Genomic DNA, 20048 nt, shown 5'->3' with positions numbered 1-20048 from the left:
GTTCAGTTTGTTTTATTGTATTAAGTTAAACAAATGAGTAAAAATATCAACATCTATGCTTGGGAACACATATAACTACTTTCCATAAAAACCCTATGCTTGAAAATGAAAGCCTCAGAACCTTATCCTAAATTACAAGAGTTGCCCTGGTGTTTTATATCCCCAATGTAATCTTGCGTGCACACACACACACACACACAAAATCCATTCTTAATTGAAACAATCAACCACGCCCTAACCAGCTTCCACTTACCCTGACTTTCACACCTCCACATCCTTCAAAGTTTGGCTGAATTTATACTAGGACTATCTCAAGGCATTAATTTAGCTCTAAGTTTTGACACACCACCTCTTCATCCTTCCTTTCAATTATTTCCTCTTAAATTCCATTAGTTTCCCATTTCTCCTTAAGGGACACTTAGAAATACATCAACAGCACAATTAGAAAACCAATGGCTGCAGCCAGTCTGAACACACACACTAATTTCCACTCACATCCCTCTCGAGGCTGTTTCTACCAATGATCAAAATCAGCGGACCAGAAAGGAGGAAGAAGCTGAGGCAGGAGGGCTGTTGCCTTCCACTCCCCCCATGTCTGCCCCCCTACTTTCGCTACCCCGTCCCCTAAGGCCGCACCGCGACCTTGGGCTCTCCCCCCTCCACCGACTCGCCCCCGCTTGTCACCCGCCACTGCCTAGAAAACAGTCCTAGCCTTTGTTGAAATGTCCATGAGCACAATGTACCAGAAGACGGACACATTCCCGGGGGCGGGGTGAAGAAAGTCACACGAGTGCCACGCCCTCCTTGGCACAAACCTGGGGCGACAGCCCACCTCCTCCAAATCCTCTCCCCCCGCGATGAGGAATGTTCCTGGCAACTCTGCACTCCGGGACGGCAGCGCGGGGGAAGGGATGGGCCCGGGACGCCCGCCGCTCAGGGGCACCAAGCGGGGGCTACTAAACTTGAAGCTGGGACACCCTCCAGAGCCCTTGGCGAGCCTCCCGGTCCTGCCAAGCCTGAGTCCAGACTTTCAGCCTCCGGAGCCCTTTCCTTCCATTTCTCCCCTTCCACGTATCCTCGCCTGCTCCTGCCACCACGCACTCTGCTCCCCAAGCAGCCGGAGCCGGACACCCTCCGGCAGCGCGGCCAATCCCGCTGCCGCACGTCTGGCAGCTTTCTCCTTACAGGACCGACGGCTGTCCCAGCCGTCAGCCGCACACACTCCAAACCCTCTCAGGACGCGTGGCCCGAGCCACGATCTGCGGCTGCGAGCCCCGCGTGCCCACCACACTCACCGCGCGCCCCGCGCCGCTACTCCGCACTCTGCCTGCCGCCAACGGCGCCTGCGCGCTTCCACCTCCGCCGAGCCCGGTGGGAGCCTGGAGCCAGCAGCCGACGGGAAGGGCTGTGGGAAGCGGCGGAGGCGGGGCCCGGGAGGAGTTAGGAGAGGCAGGGCGGGGCCGGGCAGGTTGGGAAACCGAGGGGCGGGGCCCGCCGCCTGGGCACGGAAGACCTAAGGCTCCGGGCACTGGGTTAGAGCTTTCCAGTCTGGAGATCTGTTTATAAATAACACTGGCACGAGAAGTCATCGAGGCCCCTGGGTGCACGCCATGCACATTCACACTCCAGAGAGCCCAGCTCGGCGTGGGGCCAAGCTAGCCACCCCAGGCGTCAGCACGCCTCTCCCAGGAACCACTCTGGGTCCTGCATTACCCTTTCACCTTTTCACATGCCTGTCTCCCCACATGTTATTCCGCCCACTGGCCTCTCGCCTCGTCCTGCATGGTCCTTGGCGCTCCAGAGGCGAGCCGCATGGAAATTTCTCACCCACAGACCGTCTGTGTAGGGCACCCTAGTTAACACGTCTATGCTGTGTGAGGCCAGAACACGGTTGGTGACTTTCCAACTGTTGCCCACTGTTACAGCGCAGCTCTTTCCCAGAGAACAAACTCTTTTGCTGTTCTGGCCTTTTGCTGACAACATCTGCTTTTTCTTTAAAAAAAAAAAAAAGAAAGAAAAGTAAAGAAAGAACGAAAAGAAAAGTCTTAAACAAACCTACCCAAATATCCTGGGAAGAAGAACACATGTCAAATAAGACCCATCTCTGACCCTGCTTCTTTAGGGAGCCACTTCAGAATTTGAGCCTTCTTAAAAGCCCCTCTGAGAAACAGGAATATTCAGCGTGTGTAGCCCTGCGAATTTTGCTCTCCTGGTTTCAGGTTTTTCTGGCAGTTAGCATTTTAAGAAGCCTAACTTGATTATTATTCCATGCTGCATGCGTGCTTAGTTTTTAAGTTCTATGCTGTTCTGTTTAAAATTTGGTGGGCTGTGGTATTCCACGTGCCTTCAGATCAGTTATTAAAATAAACATACCTGAGTGGAATCCAAGTGAATTGGCCTGTGGGCCTGAAGTGACTTACTCCAAATTACTTTTCTTCTTTTTACTTGACTTATGATGGAACTGAGAAACAACTGGCTATTAAGAATAATAGAATTGCCACAGGACCAAAGCAATAGTCCTCCACACTAAGTATTTAGACTGAAAAGGGAAAGGAACATTTTTGGTGAAAGACCCATCATTGCCCTTAGAGATCTGAACATCCTGAATTTCTTTCCATTAACCTTTGTGGTTCTTCTGTTTGTGTATTTTTACAAACCAGACTTTCTGAACTCACTTCTGTTTTGTATGTGTCAGATAAGCATATGGGGATTTCAGTGAGGACAGACTGCAAGAGGGTATGTATATTGGTAAGTGTAGACACAGACTCTATAGGCTGGATAATCTGTAACTGCCTGGAAGTAGAAATTTGGCCTAGTCATTTCACTGGTAACATGTTTCACATACAGAAGGTGCTAAAAGAAAAAAAACACTAACCCTATTATAAAGATAATTTTTATATCTTTAATAGGTGCATATGTTTGTTCACTTTCATTTGATTACTGGATGTATTATTTTATGTCCAAATTGATCTGAATATTTTGATTGGATGCAGAGTTTCAGAGAACACTATGGAGAAATAAGAAGGCCTTCTTAAATGAACAATGCAAACAAATGGAGGAAAACAATAGAAGGAGAAAGACTAGAAATTTCTTCAAGAAAATTGGAAGTATCAAGGCAACATTTTAAGCAAGGATGGGCATGATAAAGAACAGAAGCAGTAAGAACCTAAGAGAAACAGAAGATATTAAGAAGAGGTGGCAAGAATACACAGAAGAACTATACAAAAAAGGTCTTAATGATTCAGATAACCACGATGGTGTGGTCACTAACCTAGAGCCAGACATCCTGGAGTATGAAGTCAAGTGGGCCTTAGGGAGCATTACTACCAACAAAACCACTGGAGGTGATGGAATTCCAGCTGAACTATTTAAAACCCTAAAAGATGACACTATTAAACTGCTGCACTCAATATGTCAGCAAATTTGGAAAATAGCAGTGGTCACAGGACTGGAAAATATCAGATTTCATTCTAATCCTAAAGAAGAGCAACACCAAAGAATATTCAAATTACTGTACAGTTGTGCTCACTTCATATGCTAGCAAGGTTATGCTCAAAATCCTTCTAACTAGGCTTCAGCAGTAAGTGAACTAAGAACTTCCAGATGTACAAGCTGGGTTTCAAAGAGGCAGAAGAACCAGAGATCAAATGGACAACATTCGTTGGATCATGGAGAAGGCAAGGGACTTCGAGAAATACATCCACTTCTGCTTCACTAACTACAGTAAAACCTCTAAATGTCTGGATCACAAGAAACTGGAAAATTGTCAGAGATGAGAGTACCAGACTACCTTACCTGTCTCCTGAGAAACCAGTATGCAGGTCAAGAAGCAACAGTTAGAACCAGACATGGAACAACAGACTGGTTCAAAATTGGGAAAGGAGTATGATAAGGCTGTATATTGTCACCCTGCTTATTTAACTTATATGCAGAGTACATCATGCGAGATGCTGGGCTGGATGAATCACAAGCTGGAATCAAGATTGCCGGTAGAAATAACAACCTCAGATATGCAGATGACACGACTGTAATGGCAGAAAGTGAAGAGGAACTAAAGAGCCTCTTTTTGAAGGTGATAGAGGAGACTGAAAACATTGGCTTAAAACTAAACGTTCAAAAAACTAGGATCATGGCATCTGGTCCCATCACTTCATGGCAAAGGGAAGGGAAAAAAGTGGAAAGAGTGATAGATTTCATTTTCTTGGGCTCCACAATCGATGTGAGTGGTGACTGCAGCCATGAAATTAAAAGACACTTGCTCCTTGAAAGGAAAGCTATGACAAACCTAGACAGCATATTAAAAAGCAGAGACATCACTTTGCCGACAAGATCCATATAGTCAAAGTCATGGTTTCTCCAGTGGTCATGCACGGATGTGAGAGTTGGACCATAAAGAAGGCTGAGTGCCACAGAATTGATGTTGTCAAACTGTGGTGCTGGAGAAGACTCTTAAGAGTCCTTTGGACAGCAAGGAGATCAAACCAGTCAATCCTAAAGGAATTGACCCTGAATATTCATTGGAAGGACTGATGCTGAAGCTGAACCTCCAATACTTTGACCACCTGATATGAAGAGCAGACTCACTGGCAAAGACCCTGATGCTGGGAAAGATTGAAGGCAAAAGAAGGGGACATCAGAGAATGAGATGGTTAGATAATATCACGACTCAATGGACATGAATGGAATGGAGCAGTTCCAGGAGATAGTGAAGTTGAGAGGAGCCTGGCATGCTACAATCCATGGGGTCACAAAGAGTCGGACACGTCTTAGCACTGAACAACTATAATTGGTAATTTGGTATTTATTAGCAATTCAAGAATTTGATAAGAAATGTTCAAGAAAAAATATAAAGATTTAAATTACAAAATATTAAATGGTGTAACCAATGGCTCAGCAGTAAAGAATCTGCCTGCAATGCAGGAGACACAAGTTCAATCCTTGGGTCAGGAAGATCCCCTGGAGGAGGAAACCCACTTTAATATTCTTGCCTGAAAAATTCCACAGCCAGAGTAGCTTGGCAGGCTACAGTCCAATGGGTCACAAAGAGTTGGACATGACTAAGCACAGCACACAACAAAGCAGAAAAATAGGAAAAACACTTGTTATAGTAAAATATATTGAGGGTATATATATTATGGAAACTCTCTTTGGCGGTATGCCTCTCAGATCTTCCTTCAAGAAAGAAAATTGTTGTTCAGCTACAAACAGTAGGTGTAGCTGGCAGCCTCTAGTTATATCATCTTCAGGAGGCACCTCAGCTTTGAGGTGGGAGGGGGCTATGCATGCTTGATGGGCAACTCCCCACCATGTGAATGAGCATGGTGGGGCACTGGAGCCTGGCTATTCCTGCCCAAGGCGAGACTCAGTCTAAGGAACAATCTTTGCTCTGGAGCTCCACTGGGTTAGCTGAAACTTGATCAGATCTGCGTTTTGTTGTGAAATTTTCTCTGATGTGCTTCCTCCTCATTTTCCTTTCAAAAGTGTCAAATCAGTATCTTAGGACCAAGTTTTCTCTGCCCAAGCCTTCCTCCCCCATTTATCTCTCAGAGATGTTACTTTTCCATCCTTCCCTTAAACCTCTTATAATCCTGTCTCAGATTTAAATTTCTGGAGGTTCCAAACAGGCATACTCTCTAAGCTCTAACTGCATTAAATTTGGATGATCTTTTTGGTGGCTAAACAGTTCTCAGTTGTTGGAAAAGGATAGTCAATATTAATATGGTCCTGTCAATACTAGAATAAAAATTAAAATAATTATTATACATATAAGTCATATTTCATATTCTTTTATTCCCCAGGCTAATTGTCTAGTTTCTGATTAAACAGAATGAGGACTACACAAAAGGTATTCACAGACCCTGATCTTCATGCCAAAGAGCAAGGTCTGTAATGAGAATTTGACTAGGGTGTGGTCACCCAGGACTATGCCTTAGGGCACCAGCATTTCTTTAGAGGCTGAAAAATTGTAAATACAATTTTAAAAAATAGCTCCTTTCAAAGGGCTAATGCCACCAATTCTGACATTCATTCCTTCCTGCCAGTCTCTCTAACCACCTCCCCACAAAATGAATAATTACAGCTAATATTTGTTGAGTACTTGTATGCTGGCTACAGTGCTATGTTCTTTACATGTTTATTCCATGTAATCATTACTTCTACCTATTACATTTTGGTTCTATTATTATTCCTGTTTTGCAAATAGCAAACCCAAGGCTAGGAAAGGTTAAGCACTGTAGCCAAGATCATGGCTGCTAAGGGTCAAGGACTAGATTAGAGTCTAGTAAGTGTCAGATCTTAATTCACTCAGCTCTGAGAGTTTAAGTATCTTCACCTACATATTGAATGGATTTGGGACTAGAATTCAAGTCTTCGGAAACCCCATTTTGTGCTCTTGCTTCTAAATCACAATTATCTCTCTTAAGGCTCAGAGTTATGACTCTTAATCTAAGACGCTGGAATTTTGAAATCTTTTAGTCAAACAAACATCCTGCTTTCAGATGGAAAAATCAATGCGACATTCAGTGATTTTTGTACTTGCCCTATATTTAGTCTGATTGTTTGCTGGTCATTTTGCCTTCAGCTCTTTTGTCTAAATCCATCATCACTGGGAAAAGAGGGACCAAGTCTCTTTTTATCCTTGGGAAGAAGCCCAAGGATAAGGACTTTGTTAAGTCCTACCTTAATAAATATTGCTGTTGTTCAGTCACTAAGTCGTGTCTGACTCTGTGATCCCATGGACTGCAGCATGCCAGAATTCCCTGTCTTTCACTATATCCTGGAGTTTGCTCAAACTCATGTCCATTGAGTTGGTGATACCATCCAACCATCTCATCCTCTATCACCCCCTTCTCCTCCTGCCCTCATTTTTCCCCAGCATCAGGGTCTTTTCCATAATAAATGTTATTGTACAATATTTACTTCCTTCCTATTATTCTTCCCTTTTGATCAACAGCTGCAGACTTTTCCTAATCTGCCCCTCAAAATAGAGAACATTTTTCCCCCAATAATCACAAAATTTCCATATAAGAGATTTTGAGAAAAGCCCAACTCCTAGTTACTAGAACATTTAGATGATTCTATCAACAGCTTCCTGAGATCCCACTGCCTTCCTCACTTCAGTCCACTATAGTCAAACCAGAAGTAGTTATTAAGTTATTCTGATCTTGAATAAGAAAAAGGAAATTCTGATTATTTTGCTGAGAGGTAGTAGTTAATTTCCCTCATTTCTGGTTGGGTAGACCCCTTTGGGTGGCCCAGGGCAACACAATAGGCTAGGTCTCAGGAGAGTTCTGACACCATTTACTCCAATATGATTTTTTAAGGTAAGATAACAAGAAAGATGCAAATTGAAATGTTTGAAAGTAGGTGCAAAGAGAATCCTGCACCAGCTACAGAGGGCAACCGCTGTATGGAAAGACCTTGGCGCTTATTTTATAAGATGAATGTTGCATGACCTGGGGCATACAGGATGCTATGGGTGACAGGCACATTACTATTTAAGATTATTGTTTTTTTTTTTAAAGTATGGAAGGTGGCTTCCCTAGTGGTAAAGAATCTGCCTGCCAATGCAGGAGATACGGGTTTGATTCCTGGTCAGGGAAGATCCCACATGCCGAGGGGCAACTAAACCTGTTTACCACAACTACCGAGCCTGTGCACTAGAGCCCAGGAGCCGCAACTACTGAAGCCCATGCATCCTAGAGCTTGTGCTCTGCAACAAGAGAAGCTACCACAATGAGAAGGCCACGCATTGCAACTAGAGAGTAGACACTGCTCACTCCAATTAGAGAAAAGCCTGCACAGCGACCAAGACCCAGCTCACCCAAAAATAAATAATAAAATATATTTTTTATAAGTATGGAAGGAAAGACTGAGTGGAGTAATACTTATATGTCATGGGAGTTTTGCATCTTTATAGGATTGGTGTCTTATTTTTGTGTTTTTAAGCTAATAAATTATAGAAAAATAAACCAACTTGTAGGAGAATCCCTCATGAAAAGCAATCAGGATCGTAATTGGTTTCATAATTGGCAAAGTTGGCTAAAACGGAAAATTGAAAATGTCATTTTAACATAAAACTATTTGTACATTTATTTATCAGTCTTTTGACCTAAAGCCCAGGAATCTTCTTTGAGCATGGTTCCATCAATAGATGGTCCAGTTTTTTGAGATCTCCTGTATCATTTGTCTAGTGGTTCCTTTCATCCCCTTGCTCATATCCCTCTAAGCTCTTGGTTCCATTGTTGCATTCCATCTTTGGTTGCCAAATCCCCCTCCATCTCCCTCCATCTCCCTCTCATAAGAACCCTTGTGATTACATTTAGGACATTAGTCGCTCAGTTCTGTCTGACTCTTTGTGACCCCATGGACTGTAGCCCACTGGCTGCTCTGTCCATGGGATTTTCCAAGCAAGAATACTGGAATGGGTTGCTGTTTCCTTCTCCACGGGATCTTCCCCAGTGATCGAACTCAGGTCTCCTGCATTGCAGGCAGATTCTTTACCCTCTGAGCTACCAGGGAAGCCTGTGATTACATTTAAGACTCAGTTAAATAATTCAGAGGATTCCCAGGTGGTGTGAGTAGTAATGAACCCACCTGCCAATGCAGAAGATGTTAGAGACCTGGATTGGATGCCTGGGTGAAGAAGATCCCCTGGAAGAGGGCATGGCAACCCACTCCAGTATTCTTGCCTGGAGAATCCCTTGGACAGAGGAGCCTGGCGGGCTACAGTCCATGGGGTTGCAAAGAGTCAGACATGACTTAGCATGCAAGTAAATGATGCAGGCTAATTTTCCCTCTTCAAGATAATCAATCGGCAAAGATCCTTTCACTATGTTAGATAATATATTCACAGGTTCCAGGGATTGGGATGTGAATATCTTTAGGGTTCATTATTCAGTCTATCACACATGGCTTAATTAGAGACTAAAGAACAAATTTCCCAAAGTAAACTGAAAAACTAATCAGGTCAGTGTTTTCAAGAGGGGTGCCTAGAATGCCTGAACTGTGAGGAACTAAACAGTAATTTAACTTTTAATAGCAATTTAAGAAGTTTGGTAATGGAGATTCTTAGATTGAACTTGGGAACTTGTAGCATACATGGCTCATTTCTTTTAAAAACAGAATCTATTTAAAACTCAAGAAAAAAATCCTCTCTTCTGCTTTCCTCTTGCCTTCCTTTGCTCTTCTTCCACTCTTCCTTCTTCACTTTCTTTTCTCAGTTACATGCCTCTATAAATTATTTCGTGAGTCTATAAGTTCTTGAGCTTTTATAGTCATTGCTGCTGCTGCTGCTAAGTCACTTCAGTCGTGTCTGACTCTGTGCGACCCCATAGATAGCAGCCCACCAGGCTCCCCCGTCCCTGGGATTCTCCAGGCAAGAACACTGGAGTGGGCTGCCATTTGCTTCTCCAATGCATGAAAGTGAAAAGTAAAAGTGAAGTCACTCAGTCGTGTCCGACTCTTAGCGACCCCATGGACTGCAGCCTACCAGGCTCATCCGTCCATGGGATTTTCCAGGCAAGAGTACTGGAGTGGGGTGCCATTGCCTTCTCTGTTTATAATCATTTCTTATTCAATTTTGAGTTCAGCAAGAAACAAAACCCCAGCATGATTTTTTCTGTTATCAATCCTAAATGGAAGAACAGTAGTTATTTGAAAAAGAGATGCATATAAAATATATAATCAAAATAAATAAAAATGGAATAATTTATTTTTTTTTTTGCATCCACTGAAGAATTTGCCAGATTGCTCTTTCCCAACTTGGGGCATAAATTAATTAGTTTTGCCTCATCCTGTTTGGTTGGTTTTTTTAGCACTTATTCTTGATTTATTTTTTAATTTATCCTGTTTGTTTCTGAAGCACTTTGGCTACTCTGAAGTCCCACAGGGCTTTTAGTGCTAATGTTATTAGTCTTTGGTGTGACATCAATTTTTCTATATTGGGGACTTATGAGCTATCTCCAGCATTTATTCTTTTGAGGAACTAGCATTTAAAAGGTTTTTCTTGATTTAAGAGATTCTGTTTGTGGCTCATCACTTCTTTTCTTTCCCTTAAAAATGGTAAAACTATACCTTCCTAAGTGAACAATGCAAAGAAATAGAGGAAAACAATAGAATGGGAAAGACAAGTGATCTCTTCAAGAAAATTAGAGATAGCAAGGGAACATTTCATGCAAAGATGGGCACAATAAAGGACAGAAATGGTATGGACTTAACACAAGCAGAAGATATTAAGAAGAGGGGGCAAGAATACACAGAGGAACTGTACAGAAAAGATCTTCATGACCTGGATCACCACAATGATGTGATCACTCACCTAAAGTCAGACATCCTGGAGTGCAAAGTCAAGGGGGCCTTAGGAAGCATCACTATGAACAAAGCTGGTGGAGGTGATGGAATTCCAGTTGAGCTATTTTAAATCCTAAAAGATGATGCTGTGAAAGTGCTGCACTCAATATGCCAGCAAATTTGGAAAATGCAGCAGTGACCACAGGACTGGAAAAGGTCAGTTTTCATTCCAATCCCAAAGAAGGGCAATGCCAAAGAATGTTCAGACTACCGCACAATTGCACTCATTTCACATACTAGCAAAGAAATGCTCAAAATCCTTCAAGCTAGGCTTCAACAGTATGTGAACTGAGAATTTTCAGATATACAAGCTGGATTTAGAAAAGGCAGAGGAACCAGAGATCAAACCGCCAACATCTGTTGGATCATAGAAAAAGCAAGAGAATTCCAGAAAAACATCTACTACCACTTCATTGACTACACTAAAACCTTTGACTGTGTGCATCACAACAAACTGTGGAAAATTCTTAAAGAGATGGGAATACCAGACCATCTTACCTGCCTCCTGAGAAATCTGTATGCAGGTCAAGAAGCAACATTTAGAACCAGACATGGAACAACGGACTGGTTCCAAATTGGGATACAAATACATCAAGACTGTATATTGTCACCCTGCTTATTTAACTATTATGCAGAATACATCATGCCAAATGCCAGGCTGGATGAAGCACAAGCCAGAATCAAGATTGCTGGGAGAAATATCAATAATCTCAGATACGTAGATGACACCACCCTTATGGCAGAAAGTGAAGAGGAACTAAAGAGCCCCTTGATGAAAGTGAAAGAGGAGAGTGAAAAAGTTGGCTTAAAACTCAACATTCAAAAAATGAAGATCATGGCATCTGGTCCCATCACTTCATGGCAAACAGATGGGGAAACAATGGAATCAGTGACAGACTTTATTTTCTTGGGCTCCAAAATCACTGCAGATGGTGACTGCAGCCATGAAAGTAAAAGATGCCTGCTCTTTGGAAGAAAAGCTATGACCAACCTAGACAGCATATTAAAAAGCAGAGACATTAGTTTGCTGACAAACGTCCGTCTAGTCAAAGCTATGGTTTTTTCAGTAGTCATGTATGGATGTGAGAGTTGGACCATAAAGAAAGCTGAGGGCCAAAGAATTGATGCTTTTGGATTGTGGTGTTGGATAAGACTCTTGAGAGTCCCTTGGACTGCAAGGAGATCAAACCAGTCAATCCTAAAGGAAATCAATCCTGAATATTCTTTAGAAGGACAGATGCTGAAGCTCCAATACTTTGGTCACTTGATGTGAAGAGCTGACTCATTAGAAAAGACCCTGATGCTGGGAAAGATTGAAGGCGGGAGGAGAAGGGGACGACAGAGGATGTGATAGTTGGATGGCATCACCGACTGGATGGACATGAGTCTGAGCAAGCTCCGGGAGATGATGAAGAACAGGGAAGCCTGGCATACTGCAGTCCTTGGTGTTGCAAAGAAATGGACATGACTGAGCCACTGAAGAACAACAACAATACCTTTATAACATTTTTACTCTATAGGGGAACAAAATCAGCCACAACAAAATGTGTCTCTTTGATGTGTGGATTATTTCAAGCTGAAACCAATCAAGGTCTAAAAGATTCAGGATCAATCTTTGACCTTAAACCTCACTGCATGAAAGAATTTAGACAGAAGTCCCATTCTCAGAATAGGGTTATCACTAGAGATATTTAAAGAACATGGGCGAGATGTACTAGTGAAACACAGCAGGGTCTAGAGATCAGGGTCCACTCTGTGTCCCATGGTCTCTGTGTGGCCCAGCAAACATTTGGTTAGCAAATATTTGCTTTTCCACCTCTGTGTGAATTGCCTCCCTCCTCTTTGAAGTTCCAAACCACTGCCCCTACTTCTTTAGCTGAAGATGGTATTGAAAGTGAGGGTTTCAGCCATTTTGGCAAGTTACTGAATTTTGCTGGGTCTCTTCCATGCCTACATGTCATTAAACTTTTATTTGATTTTCTGCTGTTAATCTGGCTGATGTCAGTTTAACCCTTAGAGCAGCCAGGAGAACTTAGGATAGAGGAAAAATTTTCCCTCCCTGACTCCTTTTCATCCATTTGGTTGCTTTATGCTCTTCTAATATCAATGTCTCAAATCTCCCATTCTCTCCATTTCTACAGACTGCCTCCTCAGCTAACCAGCTGTTCACGATTCTGTAGTGGATTTGCTCTCTACTTCTAAATATCATCAAGTTTTCAGTGTATAAGCTTTCTAAATTGTAAACAATGATTGAATGATGGGACTGTGAGTGTTTTTTCTTTTTCTTTTGATCTTTTGGATTTTTCATATATTTTATATTGTATAAATTCTAGAAAACATGATATGTAATATATTAATATAGAATAATATATTACTGTATAATATATAATTCTAGAAATAATATATACCATTATAATATATACTATAACAGATTCTAAAATACTATTAAAATAATATTGTATTTTTATTAAAATAAGTTCTTGATAAAATTATTGTGACAGATATGGGCTCTTTTGGAAAATAGTTTCTGATCATTTCAGCACAAAAATAGTGTCCTGTGTACAGAAATCACCATATTCCTGTATCTTTTGGTTTTTCCCTACTTCTCTCCCTCTCTGTATATATGTATGAAAGGAGTTTTTAAAAACTAAGTGTTTTAAACATTAACTTAGTAAAACTGAGGAAAGAGGTTAAAGTTTGTTACAATAATAAAATGAAACCCACCAGATAAATGATGAAAGATCAGCTAAGATATTCTAAGTTTAAAAAAATTAAAACCCAACTGTAACAATAAAACAATTCGCGCATGGTAAGTCCAAAATCTGATGGAGGGAATATTTTTGAGGGGAGAATAAGTAATCAATGGAGAACTTTTCAAGCTTTGGGATTCCTAAATGGATTACATATAAGCCACTCCTGCATGTTAGGGCAGGGAGCCCCAAGAAAGAAAGGTCAAAGCCAAGTCCACTAGTCAAGCCTCCTTGGGGTTGAAGGACAATAAGCATGAAGGTAGCCCCAGTTGCACCCCCTCAATGGTAAGTTCCCAGTGCTCCTACCCTCCATATAGGCTGTAGATTACCTTCTTGTATATAAAAGCTATTAATACATATACTGTATCAACTACAGACTCTATTACCTTATAATATAGAGCAGGTTGCTAAGACTACTGACTAAAGGGAGCAGAAAGAACATCTTATAAAACACTCCCTCAAATATCTATAAATAAAGATATTACTCTTTATTGTTAAGTAGGTCTCTTTGCTTTTTATTCGGATCAACTGCAGAAATACTTTTCTGAGGTAGTCTTGATCTCATCAATATTCTTGTGATATGCAAGAAGTAGCAACTCTTCCTCCCATTAAGAAGAGAAATGTGGACTAAAAATTATCTTTCTTTCCCCCTGTGTGTGTTAATCGCTCAGTTGTGTCTGACTCTTTGCGACCCCATGGACTGTGGCCTGCCAGCCTCCTCTGTCCGTGGGATTCTCCAGGCACGAATATTAGAGTGGGTAGCCATTCCCTTCTCTAGGGGATCTTCCCAATCCAGGGATCGAACCCAGGTCTCTTGCATTGCAGGCAGATTCTTTACTGTCTGAGTCACCTTGGAAGCCCTTTTCCCTCTAATACTATCCTCAATGAAAAGGAGAGCATTGCACATACAGCGCTATGTATTCACCATACTACTTCATCTTCCTAGACACACAGAAAGACAATATTCCCAACCTCTTTTGAAGATGGATTGGGACCATTTCACTGAGTTCTTGCCAATGGAATATAGACAGAAATGGCATATGCCATTTCCAAGTCTGGCTATTTTATATAAAGCCTGTGTAGAAGCAATGCTCTGGTTCTTTCTCTCCTGATAGCAGAGGTTCTGCAAGCCACATGTTTACATGGGAATACAATGAACTGGTGGAAACCTGGATCCCTGAGTCACTAAACAGAAGAGACCCCTGCCAACCCACATCAGACTTTGAGATAGTAAAGCTATTCTGAGGTCCAATGTCTTTATCTGTAATGACTTAGAATCAAGGCCACAGCCTTTGTGTTTACTTCTCATCTTATATCTTCTGCAATGCCACTTATTCTTCCTTCAAATATTCTTAATTTATAATATGATTTTCCAAGTTGTATTGCTCTATTTATTTTTATTTTACTCTCTTTTGAAAAGTCTATTTTTAAAATATTTAAATAGCTTATAGAAAAGTTATATCTGGGAGGCTCCCTTTTAATAGCTACACTGATTATTTTTATTATATTAATTAATAATAGCCCACTAGTGAAAACACCATAGAAACTTTTATAGCCATAAAGTTCATTTTACCACTGTCATATTTGAAGTCACATAGAGCTATAAAGTTTTGCTATTACTATAGCTGAGTAGCTCCACTAGATACAATCCTGCCACAGGAAACAATTAAAAATTCTGGGGAAAATAGAATATAAAACAGTGACTGAGAAGCATAGGAGAATAAACACAAACAGTAGGTCTTGGAGGGAACTCAAAACTCAAAAAGAGGAACAGAGCCCAGAACCAGTTTAACACCCATTAGACTGAGGACAAAACAAAGATCTCCCTACCTGGAGTGGCTAAAACTTGGATAGAAAATCTCCAGAATTTCTGGCCTGAAGAACTAGAGGACAGAATCCAGGGCAACCACAGACACTGCAAAGGAGGGGTGTGACAATGAAAAGGAGACAAGAGGGGAAGGGTATCAATTTCTCTCTATAAATTTTGCTCAGCTCTGTGGCTGACCCTTGAACCACACAGGGGCTGGGGTAGGCTCAAATTAACACAATTTTATCTGTAAGAGCTGAAATTTGAGATGTCGCCACCTCGGGAGATTCAGACCGTGAAGTCTGAAACCAACCAAAGGCCATACCTGATTTGAAAACAAACGAGCAAAATATCAAAACCAACTCTTCGGGAGCCTATAGCAGAATCCAAATCTCCATGATATAACATTCACAATATCCAGCAAAAATCCAAAAGTATACAACAGAACAGGAAAATGTGGCCCAATTTTTAGCAGAAAAGATAATCAACAGAGATCAACCCTAAGGTGACTCAGTTGTCTAAATTATTATGCAAGGATATTGTAATTATGCTCAGGGAATTAAATAAAAATACCTTCAGAATGAATGTAAAGACAGGGACTCTCAGCAAAGAAGTAAGAACTATAAATAGAACCCAGTGGAAACTGTAGAAGGGAAATCAGACAGAGTGGCAGTCTACCTCTCAATTATGAATTACAAAGAAAAATTAATTTTTTATAGCAAAGCTGTAAACAAGGAAGAACAAAAAGCATTGCTCAGCACCCAGCTCTAAGTCGTTACTGGCTGACCAGGCACTCTGAGAGGAATTCAGGATGAAAAACAGGATGAGGCTCTCTGTGCTTTGGAAAAAACAAGTCCCCTTACACAGTTAGATCCATACACAGAAAAGCACTCAGGTCATTAACTTGAGATATCTGTTCTTTGTGAATAGCAGTAATCTTTTACCAAGCTGCATGCTTGACTGCATGCTTCCCTAGCCAAATGTCATATACAAACGAGGTTGCTTCCTCTTCCTTCTTGGAGCAGTTCCCTCAGAGCTATTGAGAGGCTGTCTCCTTGGGCTATAGTCCTCAGGAAGGTCTCGACATGTACACATGGCTATATTTAAAATGAATAACCAACAAGGACCTACTGCATAGCATAGGGAACTGTAATAACTTAATTGGGAAAATAATTTGAAAAAGAACAGATATATGTATAGGTATAACTGAATCACTTTGTTGTACACCTGAAACTAACAGAACATTGTTAATCAACTATACCCCAATATAAAATAAAAAGTTACAAAAAACAAACAAAAAACCAACTCATAACTCTGATAGAGTGAATTTTTCTCCCAAGTCGACATGGCAAGGAAAGGAGCAAAGTGCCCCCATCATCCCCTATACTTTTCTCCAAGCTCTTATTATGAACTAAGCATTGAGAAGAGTCTGAGGATATGGGGAGAAAGATATAAGTAAGGAGGAATAGATTCACTTCCCTTCCTGAAAGGAGTTCAAAGTCTTAGAATTTTGTGAAGTGAAATCCATTCACCTCTATTATGAGGAATGTAACAAAAATATCTGTTACAAATGATTTATATATTGTAACTGGAGAGCATTGGAAAATAATCCTTTTTGAGAGAATATTAAAACTCTTTGATAGACATAGTTATTTGTCATATCTATTTTCATGTGAAATCATTTCAACAGGCTTCACATTCCAATGAGAGTAATTCCATGCCATATGTGGTCCTCAAACTATTCATTACTCTGACTATCTTTCTTCTTTTTAATCTTATCCTCTTGCAACTTTTCCAGCAAAACCCATTTCCTCTTAAGGCCAGTCTTTTACCATTTGTTTCATTAAGAAATCTTTAGTTTACAGAGAAAAAATAAAGTTAATTACAAAGTAGTCAGTGGGTGACAAGTGGGAAAACAGGGTCGGGGAAGATGCTAAAGACACATAAAAGTTACAGGAATCTTAGAGGAGAGGAAGAGAGTTTCAAGTCACACTCTGAATAGATGAAATATCTTTCTTAAATTATTACTCATATTCTGGAAATACCCTGTGAAACTATATGAAATGTATTAAACGTTGTCATAATATTGTATTTTATGCATTCTAAAAACATCACATTGCTTTAAAGGATGAGAAAAAACTACAGTAATGCCTAGAAGATGTACACTGTACTGCACTGCTGTTTTCTAACATTTCATTTTGTGTTACAGTATCTCTTCATGACATACTTATTATGAAATTGACATTTAAATTTTACCTGATGTCAGGCGTTGGCATTTTAATCCTGTCAGGCATCTTTTCTTTTTATATGATGATCTCAATGAACGCTCTGCTTTGTTCTTTTCTTTTGTTTTCAATTCCATTTCAAAACATACTGCGTGAATATTTTTTCTTCCTTTGTTCACATACATTTAACAGCCCTCCAGTACCTAAAAAGAAGAGTAGATAAAACACTGTGGATATTGTAGTAAAGGTAATTAACTGTAATTTTTAAAAGATAATATTTACACAGCCAAAAAAGTTTTAAAGGAGAAAAAAACATAAAAAAATTAAAAGGACAACATTCGTTAATAACATGATTCCTCTTTATCTCTGCCCACTTTCTCCTTTGGCTGATATTTTTAAAAGTCCACAAGAGATCTTCATATGGCTTCCTGGATTTTTTTTCCCTCACAATTCTCAGAACAAAGAATAATTGTGCCCCAAGGCTAAAGGAACAATGACACTTCTGCTTATTTTTCTTTAAAAGTGAGCTATTGTTTCTGCTGTGTGCATTCATTGCCTTTCTGATTCTCTTTCAGAGCTTTTTACTGTGTAAAACATTTGTTGCAGGCTGATGTATTGAAATCACAGATTGCAAATATATTTGGAGTTTTATTTATCTTGTCGGAACGGGGTGAGACATCATCTTTCTACAACTTTCTGATGAAACACACCAACTTAGTACTGCTTTTTAAATTAAAGCTTGTGGATGTAAAATGCTGGTAGAAAGTACCTGTGCTGAAGGGTCTCCAAGACCATCCCTGCATTCAGACATTCACTAGAAGGACTCATAAGACAGTTGCACACATCGCTAAGAATTATTACAGTGATGCAGCATGGATATACAGCCAGATCATGAGGGGGAAAGACACAAGCAGGATCTAGAAGAATCCACATGCAGGCTTCCTTTTGTTCTCTTCCTGTTACTAAATCAAATTTGGGTCTACTTGCCCACTGAGATGGAGAAGGCAATGGCACCCCACTCCAGTACTCTTGCCTGGAAAATCCCATGGACGGAGGAGCCTGGTAGGCTGCAGTCCATGGGGTCACGAAGAGTTGGACATGACTAAACGACTAACACTTTCACTTTCACAAACAAGGAGAATGGGCAGCTCATGCTCAAAAGACCAGAACTCCTTGCTGGCTTTCAGGGGAGAGTTTTTGAAAGGCAGCATTTGGGGTGACTGCTGCAGGATACAAGACTTTCTTCTGACTGGTTGGTGGTAAGGTAACAGGGTGATGTTTTGGTAATCTTAATCAATCATCAACCTTCTGGTTCCAATCAGTCTGAGGTCTACCTTCTTGTGGTCAGAATGTAGTCACCATCCTCCAGCTAGCTGGGGAGTCTTAGTGTTTGCAGAATGACTCAAAGATACATGTCAGATTATTATGTGGATTCTTTACCAGCTGAGCTACCAGGGCAGCCAAAATTACTGCAGACGGTGACTGCAGTCATGAAATCAGAAGATGATTGCTTTTTGGCAAGAAAGTGATGATAAACATAGACAGTGTGTCGAAAAGCAGAGATATTACTCTCCCAACAGAGGTCTATATAGTCAAGGCTATGGTCTTCCCAGTGGTCACATACAGTTGTGAGAGCTGGACCATAAAGAAAGCAGAATACTAAAGAATTGATGCTTTCGAACTGTGGTGCTGGAGAAGACTCCTGAGAGTCCCTTGGACAGCAAGGAGACCAAACCAGTCAACCTTAAGAGAGATCAACCCCAAATATTCACTGGAAGGACTGATGGTGAAGCTGAAGTTACAGTATTTTGGTCATCTGATGTGAACAGACAACACATTGTAAAAGTCCCTGATGCTGGGAAAGATTGAGGGCAGAAGAAGAGGGCGTCAGAGGATGAGATGGCTGGACAGCATCACTAATGTGATGTACATGAACTTGGGCAAACTCCAGGAGATGGTGAGGGACAGGGAGGCCTGGCATGCTACAGTCCATGGGGTCGCAAAAGTCAGACACAATTGGGCAACTGAACAACAATAACAACATTATGTGGATCTCTTGAGGAAGAACTAAGACTCTGTTTTATCTGAACTATTATCTGAGCTCTGACAACTTTTCTTGCTTGAATGCTTTTCTTTTGTTTAGGCATTCCCTCATTTCCCTAATTAGCTAATGCTTGAGTCTGCTCTTTGGAACTCAGGAAGGGCCTAGGAGACTAAAGCCTTTTTCTACAGGAGAGAAATGGGGGACACGGAGGGGCGTTTGTACCTGGGAAGGCCTGCAGGGTCTTGCTAGGTTTTATTCCTCCCATTAGGTGTCACTCAGAGTGCACGCTTTCCCCAGCAAGAAAAATGCAGCAACATATGTGTGATGTTACTACCCAGGGCCATCCATTCGAGACTTAGTATTTGGGGCTTTCATTGGGGGCTGGTCACGTAGGTACCCTCTGTCAATCATGTATCAAAATTCTAGATGATACTATGCAGGGCCCAGTGGGACTCCTGGGAATGAGGCCTTCCTGTGTCACCCATTTCCTTGATTATAGGAAACAGCCTCCATTCAGCCTCCATCACCTTCCCTGAGTTCCAACAGGCAGATTCAAGCAGTTGTTAAAAGGGAAGGGAGGGGATGTGAGACTAGGGAGAAACAAACAGTCAAGAGCAGCCTTGGGTCAAGGTCCTGTTTTCCCATTTCCCCATCCATGGATACACACAAGAGTATCTTTGAGCTGTTTTGCAGAGATTGAAAGCCCCTCCAGGTGGGAGAAGTTAACAATTAATAATGGTTTGCTGCCCACAGGCACGTAGACCCCAGACCAGTTGGACCTGAAGGTCGATGATGCGGACTCCTATTTACCTTACCAATAACCCATAAGAAGAAAGTCCACGAGCTGATCACACCCTCTTTGAACCATTGCT

The 20048-nt window shown here is 41.2% G+C and overlaps 1 protein-coding gene across 2 annotated transcripts in view; it reads right to left on the bottom strand.

Moving 5' to 3' along the window:
- PRRG1 (proline rich and Gla domain 1) overlaps positions 1–17222 on the bottom strand; it is a 160161-nt gene extending 142939 nt beyond the window's left edge. Inside the window, exon 1 of one of the 2 annotated variants that reach the window (XM_043895072.1) lies at positions 17164–17222. In XM_043895072.1, the coding sequence (XP_043751007.1) occupies positions 17164–17201 (38 nt within the window). In that variant the 5' untranslated portion in view covers positions 17202–17222. Of the gene's footprint in view, positions 1–1295; positions 1421–17163 lie in introns of those variants that run through there. The other variant, XM_043895073.1, reaches the window with a different exon arrangement.
- Between the last annotated feature and the right edge of the window lie 2826 nt (positions 17223–20048).

This window comes from Cervus elaphus, chromosome X (genome assembly GCF_910594005.1).
Source record: "Cervus elaphus chromosome X, mCerEla1.1, whole genome shotgun sequence".
NCBI classification, from domain to species: domain Eukaryota; kingdom Metazoa; phylum Chordata; class Mammalia; order Artiodactyla; family Cervidae; genus Cervus; species Cervus elaphus.
The sequence above is the reverse complement of the archived record's forward strand: the minus strand, read 5'-3'. Positions and strand labels throughout refer to the sequence as shown.